Source organism: Physeter macrocephalus, chromosome 9 (assembly GCF_002837175.3).
Source record: "Physeter macrocephalus isolate SW-GA chromosome 9, ASM283717v5, whole genome shotgun sequence".
NCBI classification, from domain to species: Eukaryota; Metazoa; Chordata; class Mammalia; order Artiodactyla; family Physeteridae; genus Physeter; species Physeter macrocephalus.
The window spans coordinates 22,834,793-22,855,076 of NC_041222.1; the positions used below are offsets into that span (position 1 = coordinate 22,834,793).

Here is a 20,284-nt window from a genome sequence, read left to right on the forward strand (position 1 = left end):
AACCCGTGTCCCTTGCATAGGCAGGCAGATTCTTAAACACTGCGCCACCAGGGAAGTCCCTTCTGGGTATATTTTAAATCCTTGAAGATAATTTTTAAAACTGAACCTCTATGGTATGCCCATGCAATGGAATACTACACAGCAAGAAAAAGGAATTACTGATAACATGCTTACAACATGGGTAAATCTCTAAATAATTATGCTGGGTGAAGGATGCCAGGACAAAAAATACATACTGTATGATTCCATTAATATTAAATCTTAGGGTAATCTAATACAGAAGATCAGTGGTTGCTTAGGAATGAAGGGTGGGAGAGAAGGATGTATCTGTAGGTCTTCCTGTGCCATTTATTGTATGCCTATCATACCTCAAATCTGTAAAAATTTTAAAAAACAATAAAACTTAACCAAAACCCTTCTCCAGGAAGTATTATGTGGTTGAGAGGCCACTTACAGTGGAAATAAGATGCCCAAGAGGCATGTTCAGATAACAGAGGCCCCCTAAAAAGTCTGGGTGTGGTTAGCTGAGGGTTTTCGTATTTCTGAGTGGGATATGCAAGGCTGGGCCAGAGTGGAGTTTCTTGAAATGCTGGAGAAGGAGCTGCCTGCTTGCGTCAATACTTCGTTCTCTGTTCTTCCTCCAAGCAACACTTAGCTTATGCTCCCAGTACGTTCTGAACAAGTATTTAGAGACTCATGGTTTGAAGGTACGCTAAATTGCGTCTGCCCAGCCCCAAGGCCAGGGTTGAAGCAAGTGGAGCAAGCCGTCCTTCCTGAAGAGATCCTACTCCTGACCCACAGGGGGAACATGCAGTCATATTTCTGAAAGAAAGGGCACAGGATACTTGGCGAGTAACTGCAACTCACAAGGTTGGGGCCAGAGGAACTTGGACTTAGACTGGAGTCTGGGGAACCTGACTTGCCAGGATCTTGGGCAGCCTTTCAGAGGGCACCAGAGGGGAAAAAAGTAGGCGGAAGCTGACCTACCAGAAACAGGGCTACAGCAGTGCCCAGGATGAAGCCCGCGATCACATCGGAGCAGTGGTTCCGATACTCAGAGACCCGGTTGAGGCCCATCAGGAAGGCTGTGCAGAGGGTCCCGAGGCACAGCACCGGCTTGGCCAGTCGACTGCTTTTCGTCTTGATTGTGCTTGTGATGTACATCTAGGTTAGGACAGAGACCGGGGAGTGACTGGCAGCCTCTGCATACGGTGTATATACACACATGCACGGACATACACCAGCACACACAAACGGGCCTGCACCAAAGCAAGAACGATGAACGAATGTACACTGGTCTCGGTGCTTTGTATTCTGGTGGGTATGGGAACAGAAATTACAGTGACATGAATGACAGCATAATAGGTTCAGAGCATGCAGTTTTTATGCAACAAACTAAAGAATCACTTGGGGTGTTAGGAAACCCAAATAAGAATCTCAGATGCCAAATAAATCTTCTATGAGAGTTAATTTTATGGAGAAGACCAGGTAGGTGAGTGGCAATAAATTTCACTTTTTGTGTCCCCCATAATCCTAGCGTATTCTTCACACTTTCAACCAATATAAAAGCATTGACTGATTAGTTAATTGACTGAATTAGAACTTCCAAACCAGTGTGTCACAGAAATACGTTTCAGTTGTGCTGGGAAATTGATTCTCACAATCCTTGGGATAGCTTGATCAGCCCTATCCATTCATTTACTCCAGCATGTTTGAAAATAAAATTCTCTATGTGGGCCACGACATACAAAAAGTTGGGAAGTCCTGATGTAAGTAAAGGATGATGCTACTTATGACATGTGAGTTGTAGGTTGTTCTTATTCCATTGTGAGGAGCTGGGTGAGACTCTTAAGTATTTCATAGGCTCAGTTACCAAATGTGTCCCTTGTGGCTTAGAGTTAGGAAGATGTGCCTCTTCCAAACAGGTAAATACTTTGTTACACAACCTTTGGTAATGGTTACAAGAAACCACTAGAGGGCGTAATTGATCTATCATCGCTTCTTAACAAGTGTGCTAAATGAGTTTGCAACCCAGAAAAATAGTATGCCAATACTTAAATTACAATCTATGGTGTGCTTGTATGGCCTGAGCACATGTAAGTTCACATAGATGCATTTTAAAGTATTATTATAAGCTTACTTTCCTAGAATGATCCTTCAACGCTGGTGTGAATACAGGAAGATGGGGTTTTCTTTGTTACATGTAATAGATACCCTATAAAACTGTGGTTAGATCAGAGTTACATAAATTAGAGCATATCATCACACCATTCTGAGGCTGTGTAGGAAATGTTACTTAACATCTATACTAGATATATTTAAATTTAGTTTTTTATGCTTCTATATTGTTTTTTAATTATAGCCTTTATAAATCTTCCCTATAAGATTACAAACTATTAATAACATGGGCCTATGGTTATTTAGTATTCTTCACAGCATTAACTAGTACTTAGGAAAACCTTGTTGAGTAATTTCTGAAAGCACACATAATAGGGTCTCGGAAAAATGTTTACACAATTGGAATCTTGTATCAGGGTTTCTGATTATAGTCTGTCTGTGGGGCATGATTTGAATTGGATTATATCTGAATTCTTGAAAACGTGCTATATAAGCATCTATTCTGAGTAAGATAACTTCTTTCTTCCCAAGAGAAATTTATACCTCACTTGATGAGACAGTATTTTTTGATGAGTAACAGATTTATTTTTATAATGGTGTTGTAAAAATTGATTTCATACAACAATGACTTGAGTTTGATAAAAACACAGAAAAAGGTGCAAGAGTACATTGCTTCATATAACTTAGGTCCTAGATAATCTAGGATACAAAGCGATATTTTGAAAACTGGAAACTATGCCAAATGCCTGAAAAGACTTTGTTTAAAAATACCTGGTGTAGATTTTTTTGGGGGGTGGGCAGTAAAGCCAAGAAACCTCATTGAGCTAAACTGGTCTGTTTGTAAATCAGACTTCTGTATTATTTATGTTCATGTTTCCTTAATATGGGGGTAGCTGAAATCACTTTTGACATGTATTTATTAAAGAGTAGATCTAAAAGAAATAATTAGACTTATTTTGGAAAATTGATCCTATAGATGTTATCCTATAAATTGGACAAAAAAGCGCCATTGTTTTAAAGAGAATATTCAGCAATTTCTTTCAAACTCTACTAAGTGGACCAGACCTGTAATCAGTCACCTTTACTCCACCCTGAATGTATGTATTTGGGGCGATGGCATGGCCACACTTCCATCAGAAGCAGACTCAGCAGGGAGTGCAGTGACTGTCGTTGGATGCGAGGGGACATGCTCCCTGGGGGTGGGGCGAGGGCACACTCAGAGTCTCTGGGAAGACTGCGTAGTTTGAAAGGGGTCTTTCCTCTGCCTTCTCCTACCTCACCTTTCCCTGAGAATCACTAGCCTAGTCACACCCTGAATATAAAATAAATTGAAGGAAAAGGGGTGTTTTCAGCCAATAGTCACTCATCCACAGGTAAATACACATGATATCCAGCAGTGGAACCCTTGCACTAATCCCTCTACTTCTATACGCTTGGTTCTAAGGAAACAGAGGTCAGAAAAAGGTGAAATGACGTCATTTCCAAAGTGGATGCAATTAAAGAGCAGGAAAAAAATATGGATGGACACCATCATTTCTTCTATTTTAAGATGCAAGACACACTTTGGGCTTTCTCTGTGATGAGAGCAAAAAGTTTAGACTATTATACCCCAGTGGGGACAGTCAAAGCTTGTGTGACCTAGGGAACAGTGAGAAGTAAACTTGTGGGTGTTGGGGGTCTTTTAGGATCACCCATCTGTCCTGGCAAAGTGATGAAGAAGAGTATTAGGAGGAGCAGAGGAAAGCCATGTCTTTATCCGGGTTTGCCGCACTGCCCAGGCAGGCGTTCGCACGAGGCACACGCCTGCAAATTTGTAGACAAGTGTGAGGAATGTGTGCTGTTCTAGAGCCAACCAAAACTTTGGCAAAGAGTGCTGCTCTGGGCAGTGAAAGAACCCCATACCCGGTGCCAGGAGCCCGGGCCTCCGCTCTGACTCTGTGTTCTTAGCTATTCTCTGGGCCTCAGTCTCTGCATCTGTAAAATGGGAGATGTGACCAAGTGATTAGCAACAGTCTTGCCAGAATTAACATCCTCTGGCAGGTCTTACATTGGGATGTTGAGGGTGGGGGCAACAGCATGATATAATAAAGGAGAAACATATTGTAACATGACTTTAAAAGTCACCAGAAGTAATGAAAGAATGGGGGGGAGGGTGGCGGAGAGACCCATCACAGCCAAAACTCCACGTGGGTCATACTCACCGTGGCGTATAAGGCGGAGTAAATGCTCAGAGCAGCATGTTTGGAGGGAAAGGACCTCCTAGCCTTCTCTATCACTTCCAGGTCCCCAGTACAGATGTTCCCGTTGTTGACGAACTGGTGGTGCACCCGGCAGTCTGCGCTGGTGTAGTTGGGCTTGCACACCGTCAGGAAGTACGGCGTCAGGTGCCCCGTGACCACTTGTCCGGCGTTTACAAAAATGTCAGTAGCAAAAAGCCCAAAAGCAAATACCCCTATGAGGAGATTTAAAATAATTAGGAAAGGTGACATACCCCATCGATTGGTTTTGTCCCTGAGAGAAAAACAGCGGTGAGAGTCCATGACAACCTATCAGAAAGGTCCTCCCCAGAGTCAAATTGTCCCCTCACCTATATCTTTCCAGGGAGTGATGCCTGCTTCCCAAACCACTGTTTCTTCCAAATTGATGCAGTCACGCTGATGTTAGCATTTCATTATTTTGCATAAGTGAATTAGAAGCAGCATGTGCTAATGGAAAGAATTTGAATTTTGGAGTCATGTGGAGCTGGGCTCCAGACCCACCTTTGGTGACTCGTTCACAGCGTAAGTTGTTTACCTTCTCTGAATCTTGGTACCCGTATCACACAGTGGTTGGGGCGAGTGGTACCTCAGAAAGGAGTTGGAAAGATGAAATAAAATATGTGCAAAACACCCGCTGCGTGCCTGGCATTAAGTAAGTTACTCAACATTAGTTCTGTTTCCTTCTATAGAAAATATCTTCCCCCGGTCCTGTTGGAAATGCAGATACTCCTTGGAGGAGTTATCATGGCAGGTGAGAGAATGAGGTTGTTAGGGAGTCGTCCCTAAAAGAGAGAAAAAGATCACTCTAGAAACCTTGATTGACTTGGATGTTTCATTTGATGTTGGAAACAGAAAATGAGGAGGAAGAGTGTTAAAGATGAATGTTGTTGACTGTATCAAATTACCACAAACTGAGTGGCTTACACCAACACAGATGTGTTGTTTTGCAGTTCCAGAGGTCAGAAGTCCAAAATAGGTTTCACTGGGCTAAAATCAAAGTGTTGGCAGAGCTGTGTTCTTTCTGGAAGCTCCACAGTAGAATTCATTCCTTGCTTTTTCCAGCTTCTTGCCTTCATTGCTTGACTTGTGGCCCCGCTCTCCCCCTACCTCCCCAACAATCATATCATACGAGCTCTGCTTCCATTGTCACCTTTCTTTCCGTGACTCACTCTCTTGCTTCTCTCTTATAAGGTTACATTGCGTCTACCTGAATAATCCAGGATAATCTCAAAATCCTTAATCTAATCACACATATAAATTCCTTTTTGTCATGGAAAGTAATACATCCACAGTTTCCAGGGGTTAGGACATAGACATTTCGGAGTGAGGAAGGTGTTATTTTACCCACCATGCTGACTTGGCCTGCTAGGCCAAGAGCCCCGTGGGTAAGCTATACTTCCTGGATTTTATCTGTTCTCTGGTAAATTCCACAGGAACATAGGATTACCCCCAACAAGCATGAACATGAATAAGCAGAATTCCCTATAGGAAGTTTCACTGTGGATCTTTCAAAGCCTATACATACATCTATAGATTATCTGTGGACTGTTTTCTGTTAAATATATCAAGAGCAGCTGTGCGGAGCCAAGGTACATACAAGTCACCTGAAGAGATAAAGAAGACTTTTCAAGTGCGACACAATTATGGGAGAAGTTGGCAAGTGTGAGAGGCAGCATTAACCCTTGTAAATGTCAAGGATCTGCTATATTTTCAATTAAATTCCTATCCAATTTTGACTTCCATATTCAATGTCTTGAATCTGCAAATTGTGCTGACTTCAGCACCTAAAAGTCAATCCATTAGAGCAGAAGCAAAGACAAGTTTGGCTGAAACCTTCATCCGGTTTCCATTTTGACCTGTATTGATTGTTTTAATTTTCTTTTTTGTGGCTTTGCCAGTATGTGCTTTATCGGAATGAGGACTGGCTCTTTTACTAACCTTCAGCCGGCTCACACTCATAGCGTCTGACCTCTGAGAGTAGGCATTCACTGATCATTCGTGGTAATCCTCACCCACAGGTTCTGGAAGTCGGGTTAGAAATTTTCTTACATCTTCAAGCAAGATTCTCAAAGACCAGGTCCCTGGCTTTTTCAAGGGGCAGAAAGTCTGTCTAGACATACTTTTCCAGGAAACTAGGGTAACTTGTGATTTGAAAAGGGAAAAGTGACAGACGGCATTTTCCTCTGGGATTTTATTTGTCAGAATGCTTCCAATTAGGGCGAATTCTTTCTGAGATAGAGGATTTCTAGGCTCCTTGGATAGGCGTCTGAAGTGCCAGGTCCATGGTCACAGTGAATCTGTGACGGGCACATTTCCACTTTGCTGCCATGTGATATTATTGCTGAAAGTTGCTTTCCCCTCTTCCCTTTGCCTCTCCTGGATTTTGTCTGCTTCTCCTGATGGCTTAACAAGCATTTGCTTTCCAAACATTTCATTCTGGTGTATTTGATGTACCTTCAGAAGGGCAGTCCCGGGGATTCCACTTGCCTGGCATGGGCCATGCCAACAAAGTGCAGTGGAAGCTGCAGCGGTGATTCACAGACAATGTCAGATCATACGGGGCTTTTGTAAGAAATTCCAGCTATTCCTCTGTTAATCCTGAGCTCCTTGTGTGTATGTTACAAGCCTCAGAAGCCAAACAGAGCTGCTTTTGTCCTCAGAGTCAGGTAGAACACTGTTTATGGTGTCCTGTACTGCAATATATGATTTGAAGGAGACGTTTTTAAAGTGTCTATATAGCCTACCTTGGTGTCTAAAATTCTTTAAGTGAGATAATCTTTCTGAAATTTTAACAGATACATTTTTCATTCCTGTAACCCTCCCTAGCTGGTTCTACTTATCTTATGGCTCTGCTCCCAATGGTGTTCCTTGTTTCAGGGGAGCTGATCACATTGCTGAATGGATTTACAGCAGACACAAAGTCTAAAAGTAAAGCTCTTTTGGCTTGCCAGAGCTATGTGCTTGAGACACGTACTGCTTTTTTTGTTTGGAATTCTGAAAAGACTTGGATGGGAAAACCAAGAGCCATGGTCTATAGGATAAGACCATTGAGTTTCTAAAATAAACCCTAGAATCGGGAAGATGAGGCTGAGGGTGTCTCCCAAGGAGACAGAACCCTGCCTGGTCTGGCTGTGAAGGAGTGAAGGGGCATCCCATGCTCCTTGCCTCATGCTGGCTGTCAAACTCCAGGGGCAGGGCAATAGAAACCTCCAGAATGATTTTTGGAAATCAAGTTGAAGCATGTCCTGTGCCTCCCAGGGGTGTAGCTCGGGAGCCCTGGACAACTTTTAGAGAAGTTCCACATCCAGCACAGTATCAGAGCTACAGGAGCCTGCATTAGCAATGTTGGACGGAGGATCAAATTGTCTGAGCCCTAGGGTACCTCCCAAGACCCATACATTCTGGCATGGAATGGGCTAAGCACTTGTGAATTCCCACATCCCTAAGGGGTGAGGGGCATTAGAATGCTGAGAGGACCAGGAGGCTAGAAAAAATGTGACATTAGGATAGAGACTGTCATCTGTTGATGGTGTTGTCTGCGGTCCCTGTTCTGATGATACAGATCGCTAAGGTAACCTGAGCATGCCTCTTCTTTGTGGCCTAAAAGGATCTGACACCCATCAGGCAAGTCAAAGGATGAAGAAAGAGGCAGATGAAAGTGTTTTTTTTTAAAAAAAAAAAAAAAAAAAAAAAAAAAAGTCCTTTTTTCCCCCCTCTCAGGGTTTTACCAGGATCTCTCTGATCTCAGACAGGACGTCTTTGGACAAATTAGGATCTTTGATCACTAGTAAATTAGGACATGTAGGTGAAACTCTGTGATCTGCTTCTTGCCAAGGAATCAGTTCAGGGTTCTATCCTTTTACTCAACCAAGAATGTAGTAGGGGAAAGCAGTGACGTAAGCAGGAAATGCGTACGACAAAGATCTTCTCAGCCAAAGGTAACTGGTGTACCGGCAAATGATAATAGGGCTCATATCAGGATCTCTTTAGGCCTCCCAAACAAAGAACTGGTCAAAATACAGAAACCAGACTGCTTGTAGCTGAGGAGGAGCCTGTTGCCTTCCACACAGGGGGCCTTCATTAGGAAGCTTAGACCCAGGCCGCAGAGTAATAATTAGCAGGGACTGGGGGGGTGAGCAAAGAAAGGAATAAATTCCTTTTAGCCACAAAGAACCTGTGACTTTAGGTGGAGCCTCTGAACTGAATGCCAATTATTCCATATTAAATTATAAGTGTGTAATTTTCCAGTTTAAAATGGCACTTTGCTAACAGCCTCTAATAGAGCACCTCTCAACTGTCCACTAAAACATAAACAATGACAGTGAAAAAAGATGGAAACTTATAGTGCCAACCTGAAGGGATAATCAGTGAGGGATTTCTCTCTCTCTCTCTCTCTCTCTCACACAAACACACACACACACACACACACACACACACACACACACACACACACACACACAGTTTTACCTCATGGAAAACCTGAGCTTCTCCTCTGAAGACAAAGATCATGGGAGAAAACCTAGGGAGATTTCCTTTCTCTCCTGTCTGCCCCCTGAATCAGAGATCCAGATTTAGACTGCTCAGAAAATAGGGATGCTGTCACTCCACTGGATGAGTTCTGCTCTTTGAATTTGCCTGGGACTGTCTCCTCTCCCCGCTTATTCTTCCAAATGTATTTAGAGACACACTGTGGGACAATAACTAGGCAGGAAGAGGCAGGGGCACAGGCGCTGTTCCTCCTGAGAGGAACAGACATGCATGCTGGGCGCCATAGCTTTGCGTGCACTGCTCTGTCATGGCAGTGGAGGTATGAGGAGATGCTAGTTCACTGGAGCTGAGGCACTCCAGTAGAAAGCCTGCTAATTTGGGATTGGACTTAGCCCTGTGCACACCAACCTGCTCCTAAGCTTAAGCTCTGAAGAGTGGGCCAGAGCAAGTCACGCTTTTGTTGAGGAAAACTGAGCGTGTATAGATCTTGCCCCACTTAAGACTGAAGAGGGAGAAATAATCACATATCACATGGGGTTTGGGGAAAAAAATACTCCTATTTTATTTTTATTTTTTTACATTGTATGGTCAATTTATATGTAATGTCTAAAATAGGCAAATCCACAGATAGAAAGTAGAATAGTGGACATCAGGGTCTGCAGAGAAGGGAAAATAGTGAGTGACTGCTAATGGGCATCGGATTTTTTGGGGGGGTTGAAGAAATTTTCTGGACTTAAACAGAAAAAAGATTGTTGCTCAACTTTGTGAATATACTAAAAATCACCAAACTGACCACTTTAAAAGGGTGAATTTTGTGGTATGTGAATTGCATCTCAGTAAAAATGAACTAAAAGAAACGATATGTTTGCATGTTTGAGATATAGACTCAAATTCATAACTGCTATATACATAAAGCACTTTTTTGCGTTTATAAATTTTTTTTTTGTTTTTTATTGAAGTATAGTTGATTTACAATGTGTTAGTTTTAGGTTTACAGCAAAGTGATTCAGTTATGCATACATACACATATACACATTTTCAAATTCTTTTCCCTTATAGGTTATTACAAAATATTGAGGCTAGTTCCCTGTGCTATATAGTAGGTCCTTGTTGGTTATCTATTTTATATATTAGTAGTGTGTATATGTTAATCCCAAACTCCTGATTTATTTCGCCACTTCCCCTTTGGTAACCATAAATTTGTTTTCTATGTCTGTGGGTCTATTTCCGTTTTGTAAATAAGTTCATTGCATCCTTTTTTTTTTAGATTCTACATACAAGCAATATCATATGATATTTTTCTTTCTCTGTCTGGCTTACTTCACTTAGTATGATAGTCTCTAGATCTATCCATGTTGCTGCAAATGGTATTATAGCATTCCTTTTTATGGCTGAGCAATATTCCATTGTATAAATATACCACATCTTCTTTATCCATTCATCTATTGATGGACATTTAGGTTGCTGCCATATCTTTGTTATTGTAAATAGTGCTGCTATGAACATTGGGGTGCATGTATCTTTTCAAATTATGGTTTTCTCCAGATATATGCCCAGGAGTGGGATTCCAGGATCATATGGTAGTTCTATTTTTAGGTTTTTAAGGAATCTCCACACTGTTCTCCGTAGTGGATGTACCAATTTACATTCCCACAAATAGTGTAGGATAGTTCCCTTTTCTCCACATCCTCTCCAGCATTTATTATGTGTAGACTTTTTGATGATGGCCATTCTGACCAGTGTGAGGTGATACCTCATTGTAGTTCGTTTTTTTTTTTTTAACATCTTTATTGGAGTATGATTGCTTTACAATGTTGTGTTACTTTCTGCTGTATAACAAAGTGAATCAGCTCTATGTATATATATATATCCCCATATCTCCTCCCTCTTGGGCCTCCCTCCCACCCTCCCTATCCCACCCCTCTAGGTGGTCACAAAGCACCGAGCTGATCTCCCTGTGCTATGCGGCTGCTTCCCACTAGCTATCTATTTTACATTTGGTAGTGGATATATGTCAGTGCTACTCTCTCACTTCACCCCAGCTTCTCCTCCACACCCCACCCCACCCCCATCCTCAAGTCCATTCTCTACGTCTGCATCTTTATTCCTGTCCTGCCTCTAGTTTCATCAGAACCATTTTTTTTAGATTCCATATATATGTGTTAACATACGGTATTTGTTTTCCTCTTTCTGACTTACTCACTCTGTATGACAGACTCTAGGTCCATCCACCTCACTACAAATAACTCAATTTTGTTTCTTTTTATGGCTGAGTAATATCCCATTGTATATATGTGCCACATCTTCTTTATCCATTCATCTGTCGATGGACACTAAGGTTGCTTCCATGTCCTGGCTATTGTAAATAGTGCTGCAGTGAACATTGTGGTACATGTCTCTTTTTGGATTATGGTTTTCTCAGTGTATATGCCCAGTAGTGGGATTCCTGGGTCATATGGTAGTACTATTTTTAGTTTTTTAAGGAACCTCCATACTGTTCCCCATAGTGGCTGTATCAATTTACATTCCCACCAACAGTGCAAGGGTTTCCTTTTCTCCACACCCTCTCCAGCATTTATTGTTTGTAGATTTTTTGATGATGGCCATTCTGAACGGTGTGCAGTGATACCTCATTGTAGTTTTGATTTGCATTTCTCCAATGATGAGCAGTTGAGCATCTTTTTATGTGCCTGTTGGCCATCTATATATCTTCTTAGATCTTCTACCCATTTTTTAAATTTAATTTTTATTTTATATTGGAGTATAGTTGATTTACAATATTGTGGTAGTTTCAGGTATACATCAAAGTGATGCAGTTATACATATCTTCTGCCCATTTTTAAAAAATTTTTTTATTTTATTTTTTAAACATCTTTATTGGAGTATAATTGCTTTACAATGGTGTGTTACTTTCTGCTTTTTAACAAAGTGAATCAGCTATACATATACGTATATCCCCATATCTCCTTTCTTTTGCATCTCCCTCCCACCCTCCCTATCCCACCCCTCTAGGTGGAATATTACTCTACCAATTTTTTAAAAAATTTATTTATTTTTGGCTGCGTTGGGTCTTTGTTGCTGGGCGCGGGCTTTCTCTCGTTGTGGTGAGTGGGGGCTACTCTTTGTTGCAGTGCACAGGCTTCTCATTACAGTGGCTTCTCTTGTTGTGGATCACGGGCTCTAGGTGCGCGGGCTTCAGTAGTTGTGACACGTGGGCTCAATAGTTGTGGCTTGTGGGCTCTAGAGCGCAGGCTCAGTAGTTGTGGTGCACAGGCTTAGTTGCTCCGCGGCATGTGGGATCTTCCCGGACCAGGGCTCAAACCCGTGTCCCCTGCATTGGCAGGTGGATTCTTAACCACTGTGCCACAGGGGAAACCCTCTGCCCATTTTTTTGATTGGGTTGTTTGTTTTTTTTTGATATTGAGCTGTATGATCTCTTTGTATATTTTGGAGATTAATCTCTTGTTGGTCGTATCATTTGCAAATATTTTCTCCCATTCTGTAGGTTGTCTTCGTTTTGTTTATGATTTCCTTTGCTGTGCAAAAGCTTTTAAGTTTAATTAGGTCCCATTTGTTTATTTTTGTTTTTATTTCCATTACTCTAGGACACAGATCCAAAAATATATTGCTGTAATTTATGTCAAAGAGGGTTCTGCCTATGTTTTCCTGTAGGAGTTTTATAGTATCTGGTCTTACATTTAGGTCTTTAATCCATTTTGAGTTTATTTTTGTGTATGGTGTTAGAGAATATTCTAATTTCATTCTTTTTCCATGTAGCTGTCCAGTTTTCCCAGCACCACTTATTGAAGAGACTGTCTTTTCTCCATTGTATATTCTTGCCTCCTTTGTTGTAGATTAATTGACCACAGGTGCGTAGGAAAAAAACTCCTATTTTAGACTAGTATTGTACCGTTATGCTTCTTTTTTGTACCTCTTATCTCAGTAGGAAATTTATATGTGTGATTATTCAGTAATGCACATCTCTCCCATTAGGATTGTAGAATATGCGCGCTAAAGAGCAGAGAACACATCTATTTTTGTTCAACACTGTATCCAAGCACCTAGTATCAAACGTGGTCCATAGCAAACAAATATTTGTGGAATCATGAATCAATTGCCGAAGAAACTTCAGAGAAGATTGACAGGAGAAGAGGGTAAAAGAGCATAGGAACTTGTCCAAATTTTCTAACTCATGTTGGTGTCTCACATCCCTGATTCTGTTGAACATGGGTTTGACATGAAACCACTTGGCATGTATGATGTAGGGACCATTTTTCTTTTTAATAAATGTCACAAAATCCTGCAGAGTGCTAGGTGCCTTAGCAAACAGAGGATAATTGAAAACTGGGGCTTTATAAGTGTCTCAGGAGTCAGAAAACTTTTAAATCATAATTTGGAAATCAAAGCACTCTCCATTTTCAATGCAGCAAGAATGAGAAAAGAACCTTAATTTGGAGTCTGAAGATCCATGCTATATATATAGGAAAGACTTCTTACTGTAGACATTTGTGAAGCACAAGAAATTGGAAATCATGATGCACCTGGGTACAGTTTTACATAGACATGCACATCTTTGGGACAAATTGCCCTGTTTTTGATTCCGAGAAGTTGCAATGGTTGTCAGTTTAAATATTAACACATGGGTACATGAAAGCATGGCTCCTACATATTTTTCATGTGGAGAAACTAACACATAGAATTAAAAAAAAAAAAGGATAATGGAAAAGACATAAAAACAAGTTATCTGGGTTAGGTTGGTAATAGTACTCTCTGAAAAGGGGAGGGGAATCTTACTCCTTCCTCGGCATATGTTCTCAACCGCTTACCAAACATTTCTGAAAGAGGACTGCTCTCCTGTCTATGTTAGCAAAACAATGCAATGGAAGAGAATTCAAGAACTGTGTTGTGTGAGATTACGTATAGTTGAACGTTTTGTCATTTTCAGAAGTTAATCAGCTTTGTGAATCTTTTGTGGTAGTTCTTCTACAACGATGTTCAAAAAACATGGAAACACACTCTCAACTCAATTCCTGGCCTTTATTTTAGTGGGAAAATTGATGAAGATCTTATCCCACACAAACGAGTACAAGCAAGTGGCATGTGGTCACCATTTTGACAGCAGAAGGGGGGACATCTAAGGAAGTCTTATGTTCACTTTCCTCAAAGTACATTCTGATTCAATCAGCAGGTCTTACTTCTAGATCACATCTTTGATCCAAGCACCATTGCAAATGGAATACAAGATACAAAGAAATGAATACAGTTCCTTTTTGCTTTTCTTTTTGCCACATCAAGTTCCCTAGTGGGAAATCTCAGTGGAGAAAGTAATTCTGCTGTTGCAAATGTGCTCTCAGTTCACCTGTGAAGAGCCTTCCTTCAGGAAACAACCATTTCTTTAGAAAAAGAAGACATGGTGAAATGTTTTCTCCGTAACATCTTTTATTCAAACTAGAAGTTTCCTAATGAAGACGTTTTATCTGCAGTTACCATGTTCATCCCATTTCCTAACAAGGTGTACTGAGCTGATGAGATGTTTAAATAAGACTGCCATGGATACTAGGTAATGATGATAATAATGTAGCCAATACACTGTGTTTAGTATGTACTAGGTATTATTCTAAATGCTTTGAAATATTAGTTCATTTACTTCTCACCACAACTCTTTGAGGTAGACATCATTATCTCCATTTTACAGATGAGGAAATTGAGGCACAGAGAGGTCAATTAACTTGACCTAGTTCACACAGCTAGTAAGTAGAAGAGCTGGGATTAGACACTAAATAGTTATGGCTCTAAATCCAAACTCTTATTCACGACCCTCTAAGCTTGTATTTTCATGTACTTAAGAAAATATATGGGTAGGCACTTTAGTTCTCACCCACGCGCTGAGAAGAGGCAAGGATTTAGAGCATGCCCCCGATGAAATGTTTGCCCTGTCATAACAGAACAAGAATTCCTCAATATTTTAACCAATAATTTTCCAACAAGAAGATGATAGAATACCTAAGATATGTCATCATTGAATGAGGCACTTTTCTCATCACTTTGAATGAATGAATCTGACTTTGTTTCTAGTGTAATACAAACACCATCAGTGCAAATTGATCTACACACATCAAATATTGTGCTTCAAAAGGAAGTTTCTGACAGAACTAAATACATCGGTTCCTTGGATAGTTAATTTCAAGGGTTCACAGAACAAGATTCTTGGGTCTGTCTTTCCTGTACATGTCACAGAAACACCAAAGGCTGACAGCAGTCTGCTTGTCTGGATGTCATGGTTTTAATCTGAAGAATAGATTTTATTAAAATCAATCTGAACCTCAGTTACTTTATCTGTAAAAGAGGTTTTAAATAGACCTAAATCACTGGATTATTAATGCAAATCATAGAAAATAGCTGTAAAAACCTTTTTGTAAATTGTGAGATCTATGTAGATATTAGGGACTCATTTTTATAACTGAGGGATGTGGATATCCTCAGTATTTCAAATAAGTTGATTATAAAATTATTTTGAAAACAGAGGAAAGAGATAAGAACCCTATAATTCTAACAACCTCAAACATATATTCAACTCTGTGTTATTCATCCTTTGTATTAATAAAGCACCATTTTTACAATACGATGATCTGGTGGTGTTTAAAGAATACTGTCGGGCTTCCCTGGTGGCGCAGTGGTTGAGAATCCGCCTGCCGATGCAGGGGACATGGGTTCGTGCCCCGGTCCGGGAAGATCCCACATGCCGCGGAGCGGCTGGGCCCGTGAGCCATGGCCACTGAGCCTGCGCGTCCGGAGCCTGCGCTCCGCAACGGGGGAGGCCACAACAGTGAGAGGCCCTTGTACCACCAAAAAAAAAAAAAAAAAAAAAAGAATACTGTCATTACTATAACTATGCATCGTGGTAAGGGAAGAGGAAGAGTAATCAACCAGAAAAGCCCCCAAATATTTTTATAAATGAAAGAGCAAGCCAATACACTTCTACTCCCCCAAAGCATAAAGTTGCCTGATTTTTTGATAACACGGTTTTATCTCAACAGGAGGGTCTTTACTCTTCAGTCAGGACAGCTCCTGAGGGCTTTCTCTCTCAAGGAGGCCTCCTCTCACTCTTGCTGCCTTTCAGTATCTGCTTCTCACTGCCCCTAGGCAGTGTGGATCCAAACGCTGAGGACAAAATCCTGAAAGTTCGCCAGAGGCAATGATAATTTTACAATAAAATGACTGGAGGAGTAGGATACAGATAAGTCTAGAAAGTATACCTAGATACAAACTAAATATGGAGAGGGAAGATTTTCGATTCCCTACCTACCAAGAAATCTAAAACCAGGCAATCAAAGCCTGGAGGGCTTCCAAACAACGGCCTTCAAATTCTGCCCTTTCTGATTCATATTTATAAGAATACGAAAATATGAATAAGTATGATTCGTATCAAGCTGTAGATCTGAATCCACCCCCATTCCCACCACCAGACCAGCCTCAAGTTCCATCAGCAGGCAGCTGCCAGCCCTGTTGGTGACCAACCCGTACTGACCTGGTGCTGTTGCCTTCTGCATCAGCATTTCCTGATCACTTTTATTATGTTCTAATGTAATAATTTACATTATTTTCAAAGCACACACTACTGTATTTTTCTTTTTTAAATTGAGGTGTGAGTGACATGTAACCTTATATTAGTTTCAGGTGTACAATGCAATGATTCGATATTTGCATATACTGTGAATTTTATTTTTTTATCATAGAAGACTTTGAAACTGCCCTTTATCAGTTGTTGGGAGTCATTTCTGATATTCAGACAGTATTTTTGTACCTCGCTGTGCCTGATTTTGTGGTATGTAATCTTGCATAACATAAATTTAATAAAACGTAAATAATAATTTTTAAAAAGTCTTTGAAATACTTTTTTAAACCTTTACAGCAGTGGATTTCGACTGAGGGTGATCCTGTCCCCAGGGGACATTTTGCAATGTTTGGAGACATTTTTGGTTGTCACTAATGGAGGAGGGGGTGTTACTGGCATCTGGTAGGTAAAGGCCAGGGACGCTAGTATGCATCCTACACCCTACAATGTAGGATGTCCCCTCCTCCATACAGAAAAGAATTAACTGGCCCAAGATGTCAATAGTGCTGAGGTAGAGAAACTCTGCTTTATAGCAAATAAGTTCACTGAAATGCCATGAATTTGCACTGGTTAATCTGAAAAGTGCTAGAGAAAGCAGCAATCTTTAGTCGTTTTAGTTAGTCCTTAAGCATCAATCTTTACTTGTCCTTCTAGTTCATCCTAAGCAGCTCAGTTAGACCTTTTATTTGAGTCCAGCCTCAACCCTGGTGCTGGGAAGGGCCCTCAGAAAAGGGTCACTTGAGTTTCATGACTAAATAACTTCCGTCTTGACAATTAGAGTAACTTACAGAGTTCTGGGCCAGGAGTCTTGTTTGGGTCTGTAATGCTCTGGTTCAGTGAGGATGACATTCAAAGAGGAGCAGACTTGTTCTCTGCACTGAGCAGAGCAACCAGAAGCAGCCTCATCACAACTTCTTGAGACCTGAGCAGAGCTCGATCCCTGGTTATGCCTTTGAAGTCAGCCAAGGCTCCCAGCCTCAGCATGCCTCCCCTCCCTGCATCCAGAGCCAATCCTGGTCCCTAGTGGGAAGCACCAAACATCTTCGTCTCAAAGTCTGGTGGCTTGGCTGCTCCTGGGGTGCAGAAACTGAGGTTCCCTTTATTCCCTAAGATCCATCCTTTCTCCTCCTCATCTATTTACCTAGGCTTCAAATCTGGTTCTTGTTGCCGAGTTCTAGAAATATTTCCATCAATGTATAGGCCCATGCCCTGCCTTGCTTTTGACATTTCTCTTTTAATGTCCAGCCTCTGGACTCGGAACTAAAGTCGGGTGCCTGGGCACTGCAACTGATTTTTAGACTATGCAGCCAAGGTCAACTTCCACAGTTAGCACATGGAGCTGGCCTAGTTCACTGGGCACCTACTTTCCTGGGATGGTCACTGTCCTGCTATGAAGTCGCTGCCAACTCTAGACAATTCTCATTGTAGGGCAGCCTTTCCCTTCCCATTTAAAATTGCATATCTGCCTCCACAAACCCCCTATTTCCTTTTTCTACATTATTTTCCCCCATAACACTTACCTTCTCACAAACACTATGATTTACATATGATTTATGATTCTTAGTTTAATGCCTGGCTTCCTCCACTAGAATATAAATTCAACGAGAGCAAATAAATCTCTGTTTGGTTCAGTAATATGTCCTCAACACCTTAATCAGTGTTTTGCGTATGGTACATGCCCCCAAAATTACTTGTTGCAGGTTGAAAATATGATCAGTCTCCCCCCACTTATAAATACTGAATGCAAGTAGAAATGGACTGATGGAATCAAATGGAGTCTCCTTTCAGATAAAGTACATCTAAATTACTTTCAAAATTGAGAAGGATTTTCTAGTTCTTGAAAAGGCTGAGCTTGTCTCAGGGTATCAATTCTTACAACCATAAAACACTGTGACCTTTGAGGCTGCATTTAAAATATTCATGCTTCATTTAGATCACACTTAATTTATGGCAATTAATTAGCGTTACATGAATTAACTGTTTTACCATGGTACTTTCTATTCTGTCCACTGCTACCTAATCCTTAGACCTGAACCTAAATGGCCTAAGACTTGCTTGGTATTTAATTAAATTTTTATTGGAAGTAATAATGGAGCAACTGTGTGATCCCAAATGAAAAGCCCATACTAAACAGTTTCTGGATGACAGGCTATTTTAGGTGCCAAAAGACAATCTAATCTTGGTATATCTGGATCAGTTTTTTCTTTAACTCAAAAGAAAGTTATTCAAGAAGGCAAACAAACCAAAAACCCTCATGGAATTCTAATGCTTTTTATTCATACTTTCAGTATTAAATTAAAAAGTTACTATTTAATATTTACAAGAATATGATTACTCAAGTATATTTGTGAATGAAAAGAATTTAAATATGATTTCCTTATTTTGTCTTTGTTGCTGAAAAGAGAATGTACAGGTTTATCTCTTTTGAGAACTTAAATCTGTGTATGGTGGTTATTCAATTTAATGCATACCAAAGGAACTGATATAGGAAGGGAAGGAATGGAGAGGGAAAAATGAGGAAAGGAAGAAGCCTTAAATATGTGTCACTAATTTGACTACATTTGTTTTGATAAAACGTTGGTAAAACTTGTTAGTTCAGGCAATTTCTTTCCTCCCTTCCCACATCATGTAACACAGTGTGAGAAATTATACAACAGTTTAGAAATGGTTACAGAAGTTAACTATGAGGGTTTATAGCTAAAGCCTGGGAGACCAGGCATCCTCTTTTTGTTTGTTTATTTGTGGAAGTATAGTTGATTTGTAATATTGTGTTAGTTTCAGGTATACAGCAAAGTGATTCAGTTTTATATATATATATTTTTTTCAGATTCTTTTCCATTATAGGTTATTACAAGTTGTTGAATACAGTTCCCTGTGCTATACAGTAAATCCTTGTGGCTTATTTTATACGTAGTTGTGTGTATCTGTTAATCCCAAACTCCTAATTTATCCCCCTTGCCCTTTCCCCTTTGGTAACCATAAGTTTGTTTTCTATGTCTGTGAGTCTATTTCATCCTCCTTATAATGATGAGAACCTTGGGGAAAAAATTTATTGTTGGATTTGTGAATCAGAGGAATTCAATCCTCTCTGTCAAGGTCAACACAATTAGCATTTGTCTACAGGAAGAGATGGTTTAATTTGAATGTTTTCCCTTTGACTTGGCTATTGCCATTTTCTCAGTTAAAATTTACTTTGACTCTGTGGGGTGGGGTGAGGGGCTATCTGTTCAAGTCCCTGCCACACAGCCTAGAGAAGACAGGGAATTCGAGAGCCAAGGTGCCACTTTCAGCTCTGCTTTCGATGCCAAACACTGTGTTAAAGGACTTGGCCATCGTTTGGGATAGCCTCTATTTTTGCCACTCCTCCCAAAATGTCTAACTCTTTTACTGATTTTAAAATTATACATATTTATGATTAAAAAAATTGGAAATTACAGAATAAAAAGCAAAAAATAAAATTATTCACCTATTAACCTACAACTCAGGAATGACAACAGTTAACTTCTACATTTCTTCAATCTATTTTCTATGGGATACATGTACATACACACAAATACGTACACACACAAATACATGTTCAGATACATATACACACATACGTATCATGTTGCATTCTTTTTATTTAGAAATAATCATAGGTTCCTAGTGTCTTGACTTTTTCCACATAGTGTTATATCATGAATATTTCCCCTTTCATTAAAAATTCTTAAAAAATACCATTTTCTGAGATTGTACCTTATGATGGTAGCATTATTTGTAAAAATTATATTATTGGATATTTCTAATTTATGTTGTGACAAAATAA

At 40.2% G+C, this 20,284-nt stretch overlaps 1 protein-coding gene across 1 annotated transcript in view; it reads right to left on the reverse strand.

The window, feature by feature from the left end:
* The window catches only part of PLPPR1 (phospholipid phosphatase related 1), a 263,459-nt gene that overhangs the window by 7,943 nt on the left and 235,232 nt on the right, over positions 1-20,284 (reverse strand). Inside the window, exons 5-6 of the mRNA XM_024126495.2 lie at positions 4,320-4,570; positions 988-1,164 (exon numbers count right to left, since the gene is read on the reverse strand). Of these exons, the coding sequence (XP_023982263.1) occupies positions 988-1,164; positions 4,320-4,570 (428 nt within the window). The remainder of the gene's footprint in view (positions 1-987; positions 1,165-4,319; positions 4,571-20,284) is intronic.